Source organism: Protopterus annectens, chromosome 17.part0 (assembly GCF_019279795.1).
Source record: "Protopterus annectens isolate FY-2018-M chromosome 17.part0, PAN1.0, whole genome shotgun sequence".
NCBI lineage: Eukaryota > Metazoa > Chordata > Ceratodontiformes > Protopteridae > Protopterus > Protopterus annectens.
In genome coordinates this window covers 426,903,643-426,925,027 of record NC_056751.1, presented here as the reverse complement: position 1 = coordinate 426,925,027, position 21,385 = coordinate 426,903,643, and the positions used below count along the sequence as shown (strand labels likewise).

The window sequence follows — 21,385 nt, the reverse complement described above, 5'->3', positions numbered from 1 at the left end:
CAGAGAAATGTAGGTTTTGTAAACCAAAATTGGAAACAGTTGCACATGTCGTTGCTGGTTGTGACATACTAATGGCAGAAGGGCTGTATATTGAAAAGCATAATAATGTGACAAGACTGCTGCACTGGGAATTGTGCAAACATTATGGCACTGAAGTGGCTGAAAAACAATGGAAACATGAGCCACAAAGCTTCATAGAAAATGGTGAAGTCTACATTATATGGGATAACCCTGTACCAACAGTTCAAAAGATAGATGCTAGAAATCCGGATATAGTGGTCCATGAAAAGAAGACAAAAATAGCACTGATCACGGAAATTGCCACACCCAGTGACTACAGTGTTATACATACAGAGAGACACAAAGTCATAAAATATATAATTTGCAGGCAGAAACGAGAGCAATGGGGAGAAAAGATACCCAAACATTTCCAATAGTAGTAGGAGCAACGAATCTTATAAAAAAATAATTTACAATCGTATTTAGATATGTTACCAATACACGTAACCCCATACGAATTGCAGAATAAGTCATAACTGAGAACATTGCAGGTGCTGAAGAGCACTTCAGGCTGACATCAAAGATTGAAACAATTCTAATTTCATAAACTTTAATCGTGCTTTGACTTACGAATGGGGTCCATTCCCATCATGGTATCAGAAACCCAAAAGACTTGGAGAAATTAAAAAAGGAAAGACGTACTCAAACTTCCTCACCTTGGTTAAGGCAAACAAGTATCATTGTTTCACTTGTCTCCACACCCATTTGGATTCTCCAGTGTCCATGTCACTACTCAGACTGGGTCAGCTGGATCAAAGTTAGGACTCCATTCTTCTACACCACACCAGACCCCAAAACAAAAAAAACATGAAAACTACACAACCTGAAAACATAGGAGAGAACATGTCTTTGTTAAATGCTAGAAGTATCAAAGAAAAAATGAGTGGTTTATTGTGGGTGAGAGGTTGGCATAATGGTTAAGGTGTTTACCTTACAGACACAAGGTGCAGTGTTTTATTCTTACATGGGGTAATTGGCTAGGCTTAAAATGGCCCATAAATGCAGTTAGCCTAGTACTAATCTGTGAACCAGTTTACAAACTTCATTCTGCTTGTAGAATGTTGCTATCTGTACCATTCTAAACTATTTTTTTGACGTGTGTATCTAGTTGCATTACAGGCAATAATGTAAAAAGAAACAAAAAATGGGTGATGTTAATGAATGCCTCACAGAAACACCGATGTTTCTTTATAACCCCAGATGTCCAAGCAAATAAAATAATTGGTCACTATGAAGTATGAACAGAACAATTAACTTCATTGGCTCTACTCAAGAAACTTCATGGATGCTTTTCAAGCAGCTATTTTAATTTAAAATTATACAATTCCAAATCAAACCTTTCTGTTTCACACAGAAATTGCAGTCCTGGGCTACAAACTGCACTCTGATAAAAAGGTTGACATAATGGGATATTACCATTTATCTTAGCTCTTCTTTCCATGTAAATCCATGACATTTTATTTCACAGGTAAACAGATCTTCAACTTTTCCTGGACCAGTGATTAAAAAATAGCAAATCAAAAAGTATCAAAGAAAAAATGAGTGGTTTATTGTGGGTGAGAGGTTGGCATAATTTGGTTTTGCTTGCATAATTTCCTGCAACAACCACCCACTTGAAGTGCTAGGCACATAAGTAACTACATTTACGTAGTACACAATGATTTAGCATTTGGTAAGCAACCTTCATTTTCTAATACCTATCCTTTCTGAGTAGAAACCACATGAAATTCTTAAGTGAATAACTGAAGGTTCAAAAATCCTGCATCTATAATAACTAGCTCAAAAGTTTCATTAAGCGCTCTAATAACATTCATGCAGCCTCGGACTGTTGCATGGTAAGGTAACATCCTTTAACTAGTAATGCCTTTTCAAACAAGTCCCCTTTTGTATCACACATCACTTATTAGGTTTAGCAACTGTTGCTACTACCTGTCAAAAACAAATGTAAAAACTTGTCCTAGTCCATCTGTACAATTCTACAAAATATTGGGACTAGGGTCTACAAATGAGTTAGCCCCAGATTCTTGTCTAAAGTATAAATATTCCTTGCTCTGCCTACTGTCAAACAGAATACAAATATGCATCCTGTAGTCTGGTGTGTCTTTGGTAAGTGCTTAATCTTAGATTATATAAAGTGCAAAATTGCTTTCGCTGCACAAGCGGAAGAAACCACGAGTCTTTGTTATATTACCACAACAGAATTTATTTCGTAACAAATACAAAATGCATAAAACCCGATGTTGAGCGCTTTCATCTACATTAAAGTAGACTTTATCATCATGGCTATGAAGGTTAAGTGAGGATGATAATGATTGGTCAGAACTGTTTATAAAAAGTGAGTTTTTAAAAAATGGAATTGTTCTGATGAAGTCTATTTTGATGTAGATGGAAGCGCTCAACATCAGGTTTTATGCATTTTGTATTTGTTACGAAATAAATTCTGTTGTGGTAATATAACAGAAAAGATGCGTGGTTTCTTCCGCTTGTGCAGCGAAAGCAATTTTGCACTTTATATATTTTTGGAGTGGACTTTTGCTGACAGATTTCAGTGCTTAATCTTAGATTGCAAGGTCCCGTTGTGGCATCCATAGAAAACCACTAAGTGCTTTCCAAGGGTGGGTGGGATGGCCTGCCAATGTCAGCTCCTTGTGGAAGTGTGAGGCATTTTGGAACAGTCTACCCATGGGGCATTACTGAGGTATGCATGGTGAATATGGCATAACATAGATCCCCTATGCCAGCAGCAATATGACAATGCACTGGAACATCTCAATCTCCTCACTGACAGTATGGGCAGGAGTAAATCTGGGGTGGGTAAGGACAGTCCAGTAGACTCAACAAATGAGAGGAGGTGCCAGTTGGCAGCTGATGGTCAGCTGAGGGGTGCAATGGCAGCAAAAAAAAAAATTGCTTGACAAGCCTGCAAAATTCTTATCTCACTCTCCAGCCCAGATCATGCAGTCAGAGTAACCTGCCAGTTAATGGTTGGAATTCAGAAAAATCAGCTGTGCAGCCACACAAGGAAAAAAGCAAAGTCAAATTAGTGCAATGCAGTCCTACAGTGATTAAGTATGCAATAAGGATAACACCAGGTGAGTGGGGCAGAATAAGTAGTCAATGCACTGATGAAGACAGAACAAGTCACACCATAGCGGGTCAGTTGACCACAAGGAACCAGCAATGTGCATTTAGCATGCTTATGACATTGCACTTTCACAAGCATGATGAGCTGTCACCATTAGTGCAGAGTACAGCCTAGATAGGGGTTACACAGAAATATCCCTGCTATGTTTAAATTATAAATGGGAAGGAAACAGATATATAGGATAGGCAGAAAGGGGGTTGAGCAAGCAGAGTAACAAGGGCAAACGTAAAGGAAAAATAGTGTCAGCAGGTGGAGAAGGAATGCTGCCTTTTTCTTGTATTTTCTAGATGGGTCAAGAGAAAAGGTAGCATGAGGAAGGTGTGAGTAGGAAGGACAGTAGAGGGAGGGAAGCAGGGGCAGGAAAATGAACACAAAAGACAAAAACTGACAAAGGAGGTGCTGACACAAATAGGGGACCACAAACGGGATACACAGTGGTGGACAGTTGGTAATGGGGAAGACTAGACTACAAAATGGGAAGGGAAACAGCCAAGGAAAGTGAACACTATGATGGAAGGTAGGGTTGGGTGATGGCTGACTGACAAGCTGCACAGTGCTGAAGCCAACCAGAAGAATGTCGCCTTGGTGACCACCCGCATGGCTGAGCCTAGCCACCGACATAGAGATAGTTCAGGCCAGGCAGCTGTGTGACTTTGCAAATGGCATATGGATGTGCCCCAGGCTGTCAATGCAAATGTCCATGCACCAGCCCACCAAGGCCATCACCAGGCCTTCCACTACTTGGTGAGTGATATAGAAGGACCCCCACATGACATCCGCACTCCAATCAGAGAAAAATAAATGAAGCTCTGAGAACACCAACTCATGGCACTTTATTCAGACATGAACATACACTGTCTTAGAGTGAGGCGCATGAAAAGTATGATCCTGGAGCTGATTTCATGATGGCGGTGATGCTTTGTCAAAGGGAACCTGGACCTGCTTTCTCAAACATAAGCTGGTACAGGGCCGTGTTCTGGTAAAGTGAAATTTGAAAATCTGACTAAAGTTAACTCCAAGCTTCACAGCAATGCCAAGGACTGGTTCTAAATTACTACTTGGTCTTTTGGCTACGGTCAAGAATAGTAAATTCATGTTGATGATGTCCTGGTTGTACCATTTTGCAAATATGAATAGCGAAGGAAAACAAGCGTTGTGCAATTTACTTTGTAAAAAATGTTACCAATTTATTTGAAGAAAGCTTAAACCAAAAGGGTCAATTAAGTACAGATCAGCAGAGAAACAGTATCAAAATAACAAAATAGTGAATAGTTTACAGCACTTATGCAGCATTTATTTACAGCAAACCATACAATGTCTTTGTTTCATAAACACACACAAAGCTAGTCAAAAAAGTACAAAAAAGATCAAATGTCAATGAAAATGGCAGCAATAATAGTAGTATGAAGTATTTAAGCAAACTATGCAAAACAGTGCCCTGTATTACATTACTAAAACTTACAATAATTCTAAACACTGATATGAAACCGTCACTATCTGAATACACACTCCCCAAAAGCTTTTTTATTTTATTTATTTTGCTGGTAATATCAAAAGACCATGTTGGTTAAGACCCTGGAAAACAGCATCAGAAATGTATCCCACTGTATAGAAGGCTGCCAGATAAGCATTAATAACAGAAAATTACATCCCTTCCATCAGCCATTTCAGTTTATTAATGAAGCTTCCAACCTGAGTGGCACTCGCACACAATGCAGCACTGCAGCACCATATTAGCAGCTGAAAAACAGATTCTTTGCCTGTATTAAATATTAAAACCCTGAAATTTCATGAAAATGGCAAATAAACTGGAAACATCATGAAAAAGGAAATAAGCCTATATATCCACTGATTAATGACAGACTCCAGCACCCCAAAATCTTAAAAAGGATGAAACAGGATGAATAAATTATTTTTTTTTACCTGTTATTCAGGGCATTCATTAAAGCACATTACAAAGCCGACTGCATTTAACATGAAAAAAATAATTTACATATTAAATTTCAAAAATAAAATTTGTGTTTTAATGTTCAACAGCATAAACACAATGCACTGACTTACTTAATTACATGTGCCCTTATAATCCATTACTTTTGTAGAAAAAGCACATCACCCCCCCCCCCCAAAAAAGTAGTAGGTGGCCTTTAGATATTTTACTAAATATCTGGTGTTTAGTCTACACCAAAGGTCCAAGGCTTCAGTTTACAAACAAAAATGAAGGAAATTACACCACACAATGGTTGTGGGTGGATGAATACAAGCAACAATGCTGCTTAGCACATAAAAATACATTAACAGTGACTGAAACTAAGCCTATCCCTGCACCTTCTGGACTTTGATTGTGGGAGACAAGCAAGTCAGAAAAGAGAGCACATTGGAAAATAAATATAAATCACATATCCACCAAAGACAGCCCTGGTATTATTACCAATACAAGCCAAAGTACACATTTGTTCAGTCACTGTAATATATATGCATGCCTTGGTTTTACTTAAATGGCACATGTTTGGGAGAAAAGTGTCTGCAGTTGCAGTCATAACATCAACTTAACACGAATGCAGAACTCAGCCATTCGACGAACACTACAACACGCCTGGGTGTGTTCTGGTGATTTCAAGGGTGCACCCTCTCCTCAGCCCCCTCCCCAAAAAAGAATTCACCTCCATATCAAAACAGTATAATTAAACATTAAGCCATCATTACTATGGAATTTACTGGAAACAGTGTATGTTCATGTGCCCATTGGGTTAGATGGATCTCTTACAAAGTAAAAAAATCAAAATTAAAGCAACTTGAAATGCATACACAGCAATGGTGCATAGGTCTTGAACACATGTTGTTGTATATGGATATAAGAAACTGGTTTAAGTAGAATGTGCATAATGTTACAGAATGCACATTAAAAATTGCAATACGTTCTAGCTACGCATTTAACCCAAACAGGTTTGATTTTTTTTTTTTTAATTAGTAAATTCATGTCAACATTTACAGTATCAAAATACTTAAAACAGCTGAGCATAACAGTTCTTACCGATGTTGCAACTGAAAATGTGTTGAAATCAACGATAGCCTATTCTACAAGGATGCAAAGTATATACTTTAAAAGAACAAAGTACGTATTGAAGATTTTCTTTCAGCTCAAGCTTCAGATGTGCATAATATTACAATGACAAAATTGTGTGGAATGTAACTTCTCAGATATCATAACACATTTCTATTAGTTCTAGAATAATTTGCATCAGAGAAACAGGCCCTGTACAAAAGGGAAAGCCAAAGTATTTGATTTGGCAACCTGCCCTGTCTAAATGAACAAAGAGCGAGTAGTACTGTTTGTGCCAAAATAAACATTTAACAGGTTCCTCTGTATAAAACTATAACAAAAACAATACTTTTTACATTTAAGTGCCCACATGTCACACAGTATGGCGCATGCATGAAACAAAAGGCCTCTTCTGAATCTCCTAAGAGGCACATGGAGACAAATTAGAGAACAGCAGTTTACACTATACCAATTATTGAGATAGCAGCATAAACACTGGATGCCACTTGTACGCTTAAGAGGTTAGCTGCATAATATTGCTTGCTTATAATTTTTAACCTTTAATGAACAGAGAAAAAACTGTTTTTATTCATTTAACTGAATATAACACATAACACAAGTATGTCTCTTTTCAAGAGTGATGTTGGGATACTGGTTAAGCAAGTTACAGTGTTGCAGAGTATGCAAACAGACTAAAGAATTTAAAATCAAGACTACAGGACAAGGCTTGTTAGGAACCTATCGTCTTATACACCCCCCCCACCCCGTGCTCAACTGCCACACTTTCAGTTTTTACTTAGAAGCTTACTTGGAACAGCTGCTGTGTTATCAAACCTCTCCATTTTTTTTCTTTAGGTATATAAAAAAGCTAAAAAAAACCCCAGACAAGTCAGTAGATTATCAGATTTCACCACAGCATGTGTGGGTGTGTAGGCTTAACACATGGTGTCTACTTGACAAACAAGTACAAAACTTTTTTTTTTTTTAATAAAAAAAAAAAAAACTGTTTAAATGTCACAGAAACAAGAGTCCTGAGTTGTGTTCCTGCTGTACTTTCAGGAGTTAAACATTGGCCAACCAGCGAGTGCAGAAACAGTGCCCTTTGCACCCTGTGGTCAAGTTTCTTCACTCATGACTTCTCAACTTCCCTCCTTCTCTGTCTACATCTTTCCAGGATTCTTCTGCAAACTTAGGACACCAGTTCATTACCAGGTTGGGGGCCCAAATCGACAGACCAATTTCTCCTGATCATCCAGATCCTTTTGAACTTTTTTGCGCATATAGAATATAGGACAGTCACGACTAAAAGAGAAAGACAAAATGTTAGGGAAGATGCAACAAAGCACTCATAAAAAAATGCATTTTATGCCAACAAAAATGGGAGGGGTACAGTTATTTTGCAGTACAGAACACAAACCCCAACACAATTACTGGTATTAAATACATAAAAATATCAAGGAGATTGTTGGTATAGCACAGATTTTAAGTGCATAAGATCTTGGCTTAGTTGGCTTAAAGGAAAACTGGAGGGGTTAAGGGTAGGACAAAGAAAGTACAGTTTTGTACCTACCATAAATGTAGATGTCCGAACTGGATAGCATCTGCAGTCATAACAAGTGGGTTGTCCTGTCGTCAGGCAGCCCTTCAGTCGGCCGGATTCCAAAGTCTCATCTCTGTTGGTCTTGGGTATAAAGGCATCAGCCATTTTCCTCAGTGTTTCTTGCCCCAGATGCCAGAAGCCCTCTTGCAGGCTAAAATTTGGATAGATGCCAATGTTTCCAAATAGATAGAGGTAAACACAACAATAAGCATGTATGTACATATACACAAACAAATACACCATAAAAGACTCCCCCCCAACAGCTAGCTATTAGAAGGGTAAACACCCTAGGAGTACCACAGAGGGATGGAGGAGGGTAATCCTGACTGCAGATGCTATCCAGTTCGGACATCTACATTTATGGTAGGTACAAAACTGCACTATGTCCTTCATGGATGCATCTGCAGTCATAACAAGTGGGTAGAATACCATAGCCAACTAGGGAGGAGGATAAAAGTAGATTATGGTGTGTTTAGGATCCCTTGCAGTACAGCAGTGGCAAACCCTGCTCGGGATCTGGAATATAGAGGCAAATTATAATGCTTGGCAAATGTATGCACGGAGGTCCAAGTAGCCGCCTCAATAATGTCTTTGGTTGCCACTCCTCGTAAGAAGGCTGTGGTAGTGGCTGTTGCCCTTGTAGAATGAGGTCTTATGTTCTGTGGAATTGGTTTTCCATGGAAGGAGTAACAGAATCGTATGCAATTTCCTATCCATTTGGAGATTGTCTGTTTGGAAATAGCTTTTCCTTCCCTTCCTGTTGCATAGGCTACAAAAAGTTGGTCAGTCTTTCTGCTATTTTTGTTCTGTCCAAGTAGTAGCGTAGCTGTCTATGTACATCCAAGGTATGCAGTATTCTTTCCCCTCTGTTTTGTGGGTTGGGAAAGAAGGTAGGTAGGTGGATTGCCTGGTTTAAAGACACTCTGGATACCACCTTAGGCATAAATGTAGGATTAGTCCTCATGGACACTCTATCTTGGTGGAAGATTAGGAAGGGTTGCACTGCCATTAAGGCCTGTAGTTCTGAAACCCTCCTTGCTGAAGTAATTGCCAGTAGGAAAGCAGTTTTCCATGACAGGTGTTGTAGGTCTGCTGTTGCTGCTGGTTCAAAGGGTGCTAGTGTCAACTTTTCTAGCACAAAGTTTAAATCCCAAGCTGGTAATGGTGGTTTCTTGGAGGTTTTACATTCTTGATTCCTCTGAGGAATTGCCTGAGCAAAGGGTGCGAAAAAACAGGTGTATCAAAAGCTGTATTCTGCTGAAATGGCTGATGCATGTATCTTGATGGAGGAGTAGGACAGGCCTGAATGAAGAAGTTCGGCCAGATACTCCAGAATGTTAGGCATATCTATGTTTGACACATCTTTTCCTCTTTTCCTACTCCAGATGACAAACCTTTTCCATTTTCCAGCATAGTTCCTTCTTGTTGAAGGTCTGCGTGCTTCAAGAATAATGTCTTTAACTCTTTGGGAAAGTTCTGGAATAGCTGCTGTTATGTGATGTTCCATGCAGTCAGTTGCAAGGTTTTTAGGTTTGGATGTATGATGCTGTAGTTGTTCTCGTTAACATCAAAGGCATCAGGGAATTGTCCACATATTGTTCGAGACATGCTCCTCAGTAGTGGGTACCAGTGTTGTCTTGGCCAGTTTGGAGCTATCAGGATTATCCTTGGGCGTTCTTCCTTGATTTTCAGTAGTACCTTGTGTATCAAAGGAAGAGGCGGAATGCATATGCTGTTAGGCCTTTCCAGTTGAAAGAGAGCGAATCCACTTTCCATGCTAATGGGTGGAATGTCCTTGTGCAGAATTTTTGAGCTGGTGATTGAGAGGTGATGCGAATAGGTCTATCTGTGGCATTCCCCATTTCTTTGAGATGGTCTTGAAGATGTCGGGTGAAGCTTCCATTCGTGGGCATCGAGTGGTTCTGCTTAATATGTCTGCTAGGGTATTGTCTTTCCCTGGTACAAATATTGCCTGTAACTGGATGTTGTAGCTGAGTGCCAGGGTCCACAGCTCCAAGGTCATTCTGCATAGGGGTATGAATGAGTGCCTCCCTGTTTGTTGATGTACCACATGACTGTGGTGTTGTCTGTCCTTATCATCAACTGGCCCTCTTTGAGAAATGGTTTGAACTTTTGGATTGCCAGTTTTACTGCCAGCATTTCTTTTAGGTTGATGTGCAGTTGAAGTTGATCCTGTGTCCACAATCCTTGCCGCATTTGTCCAGCATGTGGGCCCCCATCCTAGGTCTGAAGCGCCTGTTGTGATGGTCTGGCTTGCTTGACATCTGCGAAAGGGTAGGCCTGGGTTTGACTGGCATGCCTGAGCCCACCATAGGAACTCCTGTTTTAAGCATGGAATTAGTGGGATTTCTGTTTCTAGACTGTGTCTGTGTTGGGACCATAAATTCTTTAGGTACCACTGTAGTTTTCTCATATGTAGTCTGGCAAATGGAACCAAGATTATGCATGATGCCATGAAGCCCAAGGCCTGCAGTACTTTTCTTGCTGTTAACTTGTTCAGTTTTGTTAGTGCCAAGAAGTATAGAGGAGTTCTTTTGTTTTTCTGTAGTCAGAAATGCCATTTGTTTTACTGTGTCCAATAAGAATGTCCTTGTTTGGGATGGTATCAGCCTTGACTTTTGTAAATTGACTGTGTATCCCAGTGCTTGTAGCAAGTAAATGACCCTTTGTAAATCTGTTGTCAGCTTGCTTTTGTTGTCCCATTGTAGCAGGCAGTCGTCCAGGTATGGGTAAATTTGAATTCTGAAGTCTGCAATGTTACTGATGCCAGGCATTTTGTGAATACTCTGGGCGCAGTAGATAAGCCAAAAGGCAATGCTGAGAATTGATAGTGCTCTGATCCTGAAAGAAATCTGAGGTATCTTCTGCAGATTTTTGAGAATGGGGACGTGCAGGTATGCCTCCTTGAGATCTAGAGTTACCAGCCAAGACTCCTTGCCCAGCATGGGAAGAAGTTGCTGTAAGATCAGCATTTTGAATTTTGGGACAATGATGTATGTATTTAAGGTGGACAGAGAATTGGTCTCCAACTTTTTCCTTTCTTGGAACTAGGAATAGTCTGGAGTAGAACCCTTTCCTTGCTCTGCTGTTGGCACTCTTTCCACAGCTCTCATGTTTGCTAACTCCATTATCTGAGCCTCTGTTTTTGATTTGGAGGTAGATTTGGCATTCCTCTTTTGACTGGAAAAGTGTGGAAGTGAAACGGTAACCTTGATCTATGGTTTGTAAAATCCACTTGTCCTTTGTTATGTAGTGCCAGTTCTTTGAAAATAAGGTTAACTTTCCGCCTAGAGGAGCTGCTATCTGTTCCCTGGTAGGGGCATTGAGGGTTAAGTCACTGTGGTTGTGTTGATGTAGTGGCAGTGGCTGTGTCTGTGCCTCTGTTGTTACCTTGCCACTGTCTTCCTCTGTAGGCACCTCCTCTGGATTCGTTTCTACCTCTGGAGCGTCTATTCCTGCCCCTTTGAAATTTTGTGGAGTCAGGAAAGGACCAATTTTGGCAGGCCAGTTCCTGCTAAACCTTGGGGTTGAACCTGCAAGAAATCTTTAACAGTTTGAACAGATTTTGCCTTTTCTTCCATTTTCTTCATAACCTGCTGGGCAGAAGTACCAAAGAAACTTGTCTTGTCCATAGGAGCATCTAGCAACTTAGCTTTAACATGATCGGGTAAAGCTAGTTCCTTTAGCCATGCATGCCTTCTTATCACTGTGCCTGTCATGGCTGATCTAAATGAAGCCTCCAGTGCATCATAGCCACATTTTAAGGAATGGTTGCTAACCTGTTGTATGTTATTTACCTTCTCTAATACTTATTTCTTATCAAGAGATTCATCAGTGGTTAGTTTTTAGTTAACTGATCCAGCATAAACTCTTGGTATTGTATCATGTGAAACTGACAGTTTAAAGCTCTAGCTGAGAGAGTAGCTGAAGTGTAGACCTTTTACCCCATCTGTCTAATGACCTTGCTTCCCTTTCAGAAGGAATAGGGTTTTGGGCCCTGGGATATAGTTTCTGGGCCTGCAAGTGGAGCCATGTAAAGGTGGTGATGAGAAACTGGCACCCTGTAAAATCTGTCTGGTTTGGCAGGGGCTGGGGTAAAGAATCTGGCAAACATCATTGAAAGCATCATCCACCACAGAGAGACAGGGGGTATAGCTAAGGGCCTGTGCTGTGGGAGGTGCAGAAAAGTCCTAAGTCTTTTCTGGAGTCTGAAAAATCCTGTTGCTGCCATTGGAACTGTTCTGCATGCAAAGGAGAATTCTTCTGGTGGGGAAGCAGCTGGGATGGATTCTTCAGCATCAGAATCTTCAAAATTGGAGAAGGAGCCTCTGGCTGGTCAGTTATGTCTGATTCATCAGCAGAATCATCAGAGGACACTGGCTCGGGGCTCTGCCCTAGGTCTCTTCTCTGGGGCTGAGAGGCCCTGTCTGGGTGAGATTGAGATCCTCTAATTAAAGAAATTAAATCTTCTGCCAAAGTAAGCATTTGAGAACTAGAAGAGGGCCTGGATGTGGGTGGTTTAACAGGCACTGTTTTAGTAGTCTTGGCTGCTTTAGCCCTGGCGAAGGCCTTAATGGACATGGCTGCTGGAGGCCTAGCAGCACCACGTGCTGGGGTAGAAACATCCAAGGGATGGTGTCTGATAAGTCAACCACCGTAGTGGGTAAAATTTCTGAAGTCGTTTCAAGAGTTGTAGCAGGGGCCTCAGTTGTAGGAATAGGTTCAGCTGTACTTTGTTCAGTTTCTTGACCATGGTTTCGGCTTTTTGCTAGATTGGGTAGTCGGAGGATCCGAAAATCAGAACGAAAAACTGTTCTGCACTCTGACCCGGACCGGCGCCTAGCGCCGGCCGGTTGAAAGAAGCACAGGCGAACAGGCTGCGGCTGGGCCTAAACAAGGCAGACAGTAAGAGTGGAAATCTTTATGAGGTATTTGTTTCCCACAGTTTAAACAATTGTTAACTTTTTCTGAAAGTCTGAAGTAATCTCTGGATCCGACACTTGCTTGGCGCCACGCGGCAAGAAAGACTAAGGAAAATGGCTGATGCCTTAGACCAACAGAGATCGACATCAGCCGGACCCGGACTTTGGAATCCGGCCGACTGAAGGGCTGCCTGACGACAGGACAACCCACTTGTTATGACTGCAGATGCAGCCATGAAGGACATCTGGATAAATGCATGGCTGAATGGCAAGATACAGAGGGGTTGTGGCGAGGGGGAATTTCATGAATGTCAAGGTGACATTAGAAGTACCACAGGGGTACATTCTGAACCCAGTACTTTTCAATGGGTTTGTTTCAGACATACCTGATGGAATACAGAACAGGATTAAACTCTCTGCTGATGACACAAACAGGTGTGCAGCAGAAGAATGGTGTAAAGAGTCAAGCAAAGGCCATGGAAAGACTGAGAAAAGGAACTTGAAAGGTGTTAGCTAAGTCTTATTGCAAACAAATGCAAAGTACTGCATTTGGCCCACAAAAACCCTGGTGTGAAGTACCATCTGAGAGGAAAAACATGTCACTTATTTTGTGAAAGACCAATTAGGGTTCCTGTAATTAAAAACGTACAACTCTGTGTTCCAAAGGGTACAGCTAATGGTTAGTTTTCCAAGGAAAATTTTCACTCTACCAAACTAGCCAGTTTCAAATGGGGGATGAACAGGCCTGCCATTCCTGAAGTTGCCACATTTCTACCATCTACACAGTCAAGATGCAACAAATGGTATGATAATGTATATTTACAGAAGAATTAAGATCCAAATTAAACTACTGTCTGAAAATATTGAGGATCACCTGTGAACAAACCAAATGAAGGAGTATGGGATACCTTCTTTATTAAGGTGGAGAAACTCTATTAGCAGAATAAGTCCACCAAGTGAAAGGCTTTCTGTTGGCTTCAATTGCCTCTGACTTCAGCTGGAAGATCTGGTGGGAACAGATGTAAAATATTAGCCATGCCTACTTATGGAGCTGGGTGAATTCCTTGTTTTGTAATAGTATTATTTCTGTTCTTCTAAGTACTTGGAGCCACACTTTTCTCTGCCATAAAGTGCAATAATTACAAGGATTTTTCCCCTCATCAGCCCCCCCCTTCCCATTTTTCCCACATGGCATCGGGGTATTGTGTTAACTGCTGCCAACACTCGATTCAGTGCCACACTCCTGCCTTCTTCAACACTCATGCCTGACTGTCGCAGATCTTCTTTCACACAATCCATCTACCTCTTTGCCGGATGTTCTCGCTTCCTCTTACCTTCTTCCTGTCTGTCTCAAATCTTCCTCACCAGATTGTCTTCTGCTTTTCTGCACATGTACCCAAACGACCGTAATCTGTTCTCTTTGATCTTTTCTGCAACTGGAGCTATCTTGGCTTCTGCTCTTATGTCCTCATTTCTTCGTCTGTCCCACAGTGTGCATCCTGACACCCTTCTCAGGCAGGTCATTTCCATCACCTCTAACTTCTTCAACTGTTCTGCCTTTACTGCCCAAGTTTCTGTACCATACAGTAGTACTGGCCACACCACTGTCTTGTACACCTTACTTTTCAGCTTCTTTGGCATTCTTCTGTCAGACTACACAAGACACTATGCCAGTTGGCTGCAGCCCCTCTGATTCTAGCTTTGACCTCTTCATTCAGACTTCCCTTCTCCTCAACCACCCCTCCCAGATACCTGAAGCTGTTTACCTGTTCCACTAGCTTTCTTTCTCTCTCTTTTAGGTTCATACTAGGCTATCTGCCCTGGGGCAATTACAAGCCTAGCCCGATTTTGTTTGGCTTATGCCACCCCTTGATTTGAGTATACTGTGCCCTTTTTAAGGTTTAGTTTACTGTGCCTCTGTCTAATAGTGACACGGAAGTAATCCCTGGGACAAACCTACAATCCCACATCCACTCATCAAGATTCTTCTTGAACAGATTCAGTGAGGTGCTCTGCCTAACATGAATTGAAATTCTATTCCAGAGCGAAGGGAGACTCTGGGTTATGAATCTGTCCCTCCAGCAAGTTCTATTTATTTCTGTGCTGAGGTTCAAGTCCCTCGAGCGTGTGGCTCTAAGGGATTTAGATTTACTGAGGTGGAGCATGTCCATTAATTCTGGATTGGACATAGCTTTATATGTCAGGCATAGATCGCCTTGAAGTAGGCGGTATGCAACTGAGTAGAGCTGGAGTTTTTTTAACCGAGCAGTATATGGCATCTGCTTGAGTCCCTTGATCCTCTTGGCGAGGTACTTTAGGGGTCTTTCTAATTGCTGCAGGTGTCGGGTAAGGTACATACCAAAAGGGGCATTGTATTCTATGATGGGCCTGATGAGGGATGAATAAAGGGGCACGATTACCTCTCTTGATCTAGATGTGAATCCTTTCATGATGAGGTGGGCTATGTAGAAGGTCTTTCTAACCACTTTGGCAATGTGGTTGTCAAAGGAGAGATTGCTATCAACTTGGGTCCCCAGATCCCTAATTACTTTCTCTGTACTTAATGGGTTACCGCCTATGTGGTAATTTGTGGGCACATTGTTTTTGCTAAAGGGTATGACTATACACTTTTTGGCATTTAGCTTTAGACCATGGCTCTGGCACCAGCTTATCTATGATGCCCGAGTGGGGTATTGTGTCAAATGCCTTTGCTAGGTTCAGATAGGCTGTGTGGACTACCTTCCCTTCATCTATGGCTTTGGTGACTGTTTCAAAGAAGTCGACCATGTTCAAAAGGCAGGATCTGACCTTGACGAAGCCAAACTGGGTAGGATCTAGTGTCTGTAGGTCCCCAATGTCTTTGTTTATGAGCTCCATGATGATCCTCTCCATAGCCTTGCAGACTAGGCTAGTCAGGCTTATGGGGCGATAGTTTCCAGGGTCAGTAGAGGCTCCACCTTTGTGGAGTGGGACCACTGTTGCTGTACGCCATTCTGTGGGCACATATCCTGTACTGAGGCTGAGATTGTACAGCTGTTTTATTTGAGGGATTAGTTCTTCTTGGAGTTCATGTAGGACGCAACCCGGGACGCCATCTGGTCCCATGGAAGCAGTATTTTTTGCTTTGGAGAGGGCAGCCTTCACCTGAGCATCAGAGATGTTTGGGAGGCAGCCCACTGCCGGGATAGATACTTGCTCTTTTGGGGAGGAAGGGGTGGAGAAGTTTGCACTGAACCTGTCTGCCAGGATACTGGTGATGTCTGTGGGTTCAGTGTATTTTTTGTCATTTAGAATCAACTCAGAACAAGTCTGGGAGTTGCATCCCAGGTTCCTAACATAACTGAAAAAAGCCTTATGACTGTCTTTAGTGTCCTGTGCAATTTTTCTCTCGAAGCTGGCCTTGGAGGATTTTATGAGGGATCGTAATTTTTTGCTAGTACCGATCAGAGATGCCTTCCCTATTAGGGATTTTGCTCTATCATGTAGTAGCTTCCTCCTTCTGTTGTACAGTTTATTTATGGCTGGGGTCCACCAGACTGGACGCCTGCCTTTGGATGATTGGGTCTTGGTTTTGTTTGGGATAGCATGATCCATGCATTCCTGGAGATGTCCGTAGAATGCGTTTATACAGAATTCTGCAGTTTGGGCCATAGTTTCCACTGGCCCTGGGGCCTTGAAGGATTCCACTTCAGTTTTGAGAAGTGAGAAGTTCGCTTTTGAGAAGTTTTTCCACTGTGGTTTTCTGGGTTGAGGGTGGGGTCGGGATGTGGATATCCAGTGAAATTAATTTATTTTCTGATCTTACCAATGAGGGATATACTTCTGGTATGGAGCATAGAGTACCCATGTTGGTAATGATCAGCTCTAGTATGTTTTCCCCTCTTGTGGGAGTGGTGACTAGTTGTTCCATAGCATTTGAGTTTATAATTTCCAGGAACCTTTGGGCTAAGGTGCTGGGGCTTGAGTAGTGCTCCCAGTCTATGTTTGGGTAGCTGAAGTCGCCCAATATAATGGTGTTCGGAGAGATCTTCATGTTCTCCAATGTTTTCAGGAAAGCCGAGTGGGATTCCCGACTTTGAGAGGGTGGTCTGTAGGATGCTATAAACTGAAAAGCAGTCTTGCCCACTGTTAGTTGCACATAGAGGTGTGGATATCCTTGATAAATATGGAAACTCCCCCTCCTTTTGTGGTTCGGTCCGGGTTTTGGGGCCGAAAAGCATGATATGAGGTATAACCTGGTAGTGCTGGAGTGCTCTCTGGAGCCTTGAACCAGGTTTCTGTCACTGCACAGATATCGATGTTCTCCATACTGAGGAGAGCTTCGAGTGCGTGCATCTTGAGGTTAAGACTTCTGGCATTTAGCAGCATTACCCTTAGTTTCTTGTTCCTTGTGCTGTCTATGGAGGTGGGTTTGACTTTTGAGCCTTGCCTAAAAAGGCACTATGGGGGTGGCAAGAGCCTTTGCCAATATCCAAAAGCCCAGTGGTGACAGGTGCAAGCCATCCCTAGCGAAGCAACGTGGCTTGTCGAGCATGTCATCCCAGGCTGACAGACACTGGATCCCCTTTGAATGACACCAACATTTTAGCCAATTGTTAAAATCTATCATTTTGTCTTTGTACTGTGGCATCATTCTAGGTGAGGTTAAGATGCTGCTCAAGGTCAGGGTCATACCGGCCTGGGCTACATGATCAGAGAGCTCCTCTGTCTCTTTTCATGTAGTCCAGGGAGGTACGTCTCAGGTCATTCACACCAGCATGTACAATGACTGAGTCATATTTGTATTTGCTTTGGAGTGACCCGAGTGCTTGCGTTATGTGGCGGATCCTAGCGCCCGACAGGCAGCTCACTGTGACCTTCTCTTTGTTCAGCCTGGTGAGCGGAACGTCAGTGTGTCTGACAATAGAGTCACCTATTACAAGAGTATCAGGTGTGTTATTCAGCCTTAAGGGCTGTGGCTGCTTGGCACACTGACTTTGTGGGCTATGTGTTGTGCGTGTTTTGTTTTGGGGTAGCGTTTGCTTGGATGTCTGCTTTGGAGGCCTCGGTTGCTTAGGTAGATTTTTATTTAGAGCCTCTGAATATGTTTTTGTGTATTTATGTGTTTGGTTCGCTGATGTGGTGGGACTATGTGATACTGGAATTATGTTGTGTGAGGTTACCTTCTCCTCCTGACTGGTTTCACCAGTTTCGAGATGAGAGAGCTCAGCCTCCAGCTTGGCTATATAGTTGCATCTCTCACATATATTTGAACCTGTTTGGAGGAGGAGAGGGTTGTCCGTGTACATGAGACAGTTGTAATAACATTGCCTCAAAATTCCCAGATTTTGGCTATATAGTTGCATCTCTCACATATATTTCAACCTGTTTGGAGGAGGAGAGGGTTGTCCGTGTACATGAGACAGTTGTAATAACATTGCCTCAAAATTCCCAGATTCAGCAGCTGGATTGGAGAGGAAACCATTGACTGACCTTTGGACATGCTAGAGTAATATAGGGAAACTGAATTAAGACAGACCAATAGGGGTCAAGGTAATCGTAGAGAGTATAAGAGTAAGTAGTGCTTATGGTTTAATAGTGCTAACTTGTAAGATTGCTTATTTGGACCAGTAAAGGACCTTAGAATGAGAATATGGTGTTTAATTTGAGAGATAGAGCAGTTCTAAGGGAAAAAGTGAAGAGCAGACTTTGTGGAGCCAGGAACAGTTTAAACCCAATTTGGCGGCGCTGCCTGTTGTTGCACTATGCACAAAAACGTGCAAAAGAGGGTTTTAAGAGAGGGAGATCAAGGAGTTTGGAATTGACCCAAAATGGCCAATAAAACTACAGTTTCAAGGCAGTAACCACTCCCACAGGGGCAGGCTGGCTGCTCAATGTTTATCACTGCCACTGATGAACAGAGAGACTTCCCTTTAGCCCAAGCAAAAAATGGCCTCCAAGAAACTTACAAACAGTTCAGAACAGCAAGCCTGTAACTGAACTTTTTTAAATCTCAGAAAAGTGGGAAAAAAGCAAGATTTTTTGTTTTTTTAAAGATAGCAGAGGTTCACAAGTATCAACAAGTTATAACAGTGCAGTAAATGACCCCACACTTGAGTGCTAGGCCAGAGACAGATAAAATGCAAGTTTTAAGAAAAAAATCGATTTTAAACATAAGTGCAAACAGGAAATTCAGTAAACAGCTCTAGGTTGTGTTCTAAATACAGTTACCAATGCAGAAATCAAGTTTAACAAGCCAGAAAATGCTCAAAGTAGGCGGCTATGCGGAAAAACTTAGCAAATAATCTGAAGAAAAATACTTAAAATCTCAAAAGTGGCTCCTTTCTTCTCTCAGCGTTTTCTCCTCTTGTGGGTGCTTCCCCAACAGCCAACAAGTCTGAAAAGATGCCAAAACCACAAGGCAATCTGGTTTTAAGAGAGGGAGATCAAGGAGTTTTGAAGTGACCCAAAATGGCCAATAAAACTACAGTTTCAAGGCAGTAACCACTCCCACAGGGGCAGGCAGGCTGCTCAATGTTTATCACTGCCACTGATGAACAGAGAGACTTCCCTTTAGCCAAAGCAAAAATGTCCTCCATGAAACTTACAAACAGTTCAGAACAGCAAGCCTGTAACTGAAGTTTTTTAAATCTCAGAAAAGTGGGAAAAAAGCAAGATTTTTTTTAAAGATGGCAGAGGTTCACAAGTATCAACAAGTTATAACAGTGCAGTAAATGACCCCACACTTGAGTGCTAGGCCAGAGACAGATAAAATGCAAGTTTCTTCTGATTTTCCCAATTTGCTGTTATTACCAATGTCTTATCTGTGCTTAGTTTCATCCCATGTGCCTTCAGTTTTGCATTCCATTGTACCATCCTTTGCTGAAGTTCTAGCTCTGAGTCGCCTGTAATGCCACATCATCTGCATACAGCAACTTTGTTGATCTGCCCCCCGCTGACCCGTTTGCTAATATAGTCCATCCCCAGTATGAACAGCAGTGGGCTCAGAGCTGAACTCTGGTGTATACCCATTCCCACTGGGAACCCCTCTGAGGCCGAACACTGTTCGTACTTGAGTCATTGGGTCTTTGTACATAGCCTCCTCTAATTCTACCAATGTTTCTGGGACTTCAAATTACTGCTCAGATCTGCTTTCTTGGGACCTTGTCATATGCTTTCGCCAAGTCTACGAATGCCCAGTTGGACTCTCTCCTCACTTACTCTCCTGTAACCTATGCTCCACTGATTTGCTCTCGATCCTCTCCTGGTGTCTTCCCGCTCCGTTCGCCCTTCGGGCTCACTCCGCTCCCCTACCCTGCCCCCAAATCCCACCCGCCCCCAGTACCTCTAGCTATATCCCTCTTGTAACCACACCCACTTCCTCCCTACACCAATCAGCCTCCAACACCTTAGACAGACCCCCTACTAGCCTATTACCTAGCTGTAACCACACCTACAGCTACTCTATAATATTACACTTCAATTCTACACTCCCACCCACATAATTAACCTATCCCTCCAGCTCCAACCCTTCTACTCATTACCCCACACTACCTTACCAGGCTTTTCCACCATCCCCGTGTGTAACAAACTTATAACATATATAAGACAACTATAACACTTTAACACCAAGCAACCTTTTCAACATGCCTTTAAAACCTTCATCCTTCTCTATTGTACTATTACTATCTCTTAAACTAACATATCTTTATTACCTCACCCAACCCTGCACTTCCTACCATTCACAACTCTATCACACAACTAACCATCTGAACTCCCCTCTCTCACACTCACACTCTCCTATTTCTCCCCATCTATACCAAATAACTCAGCTCCTAACCTTCTCATTCAAAGTGTTCTCCTCACAGAAAACTCTATCCCCATAGCAACTAAAAACCCCTTCACCATCACAACAGATCCAAGTCCCTTTCTTATTCTACTCAATTACCTCTCTAACCCAATCTTTCATCTCATTACCAGTCTTTTATCTGGTGATATTCATCCCAACCCTGGCCCCTCCTCCTCCGCACACAAGCCTATATTATTTACTTCTCTAAACTCACAAAGTATAGTCAATAAAGTCCCTACCCTTCATGCATGGCTCAGGCATAACAAACCTGACGTCCTATCTATTTCAGAAACATGGTTAAAACCATCTATAAAAGACTCTGAAATAACTCCACCCAGCCATTCTATCATTAGAAAAGACAGGACCCAGAAAAAAGGTGGTGGAGTAGCTCTCCTATATTCTTCTTCCTTGCTAATTACTCCTTACAACAAACCTATTCCAAAATTTAACAACGCTGAATTACTCCTCACTCTCCTACAAGTTAATAAGCACAAACACATATGTCTAGCATCCCTCTATATCCCCCCAGGGGATAATATTTCCACACTTGAAAATATCATCTCATGGCTCTCAAATAACATCAGCAATGAAACCATAATCCTAGGAGATGTAAATATCAACTGGGCCTCCATCCAGTCTCCAACCAACCCTCTTAATATCAACCTATATAACTTTTCCCAGCTAATCAACACTATAACACATCCATCGAAAAACCCCTCTTGTGGCACCATTCTTGACTGGCTTCTAGTGTCACATCCCCACTATTTTT

General features: G+C 42.0%; 1 protein-coding gene across 1 annotated transcript in view; it reads right to left on the bottom strand.

Annotated features, from left to right (window-relative positions):
• Positions 1–4,474: 4,474 nt before the first annotated feature.
• Positions 4,475–21,385, bottom strand: part of POLD1 (DNA polymerase delta 1, catalytic subunit) — a gene marked incomplete in the record, with an annotated part of 1,583,142 nt that continues 1,566,231 nt past the window's right edge. The window contains 1 exon segment of the mRNA XM_044059378.1: positions 4,475–7,547. Within this exon segment, the coding sequence (XP_043915313.1) occupies positions 7,451–7,547 (97 nt within the window).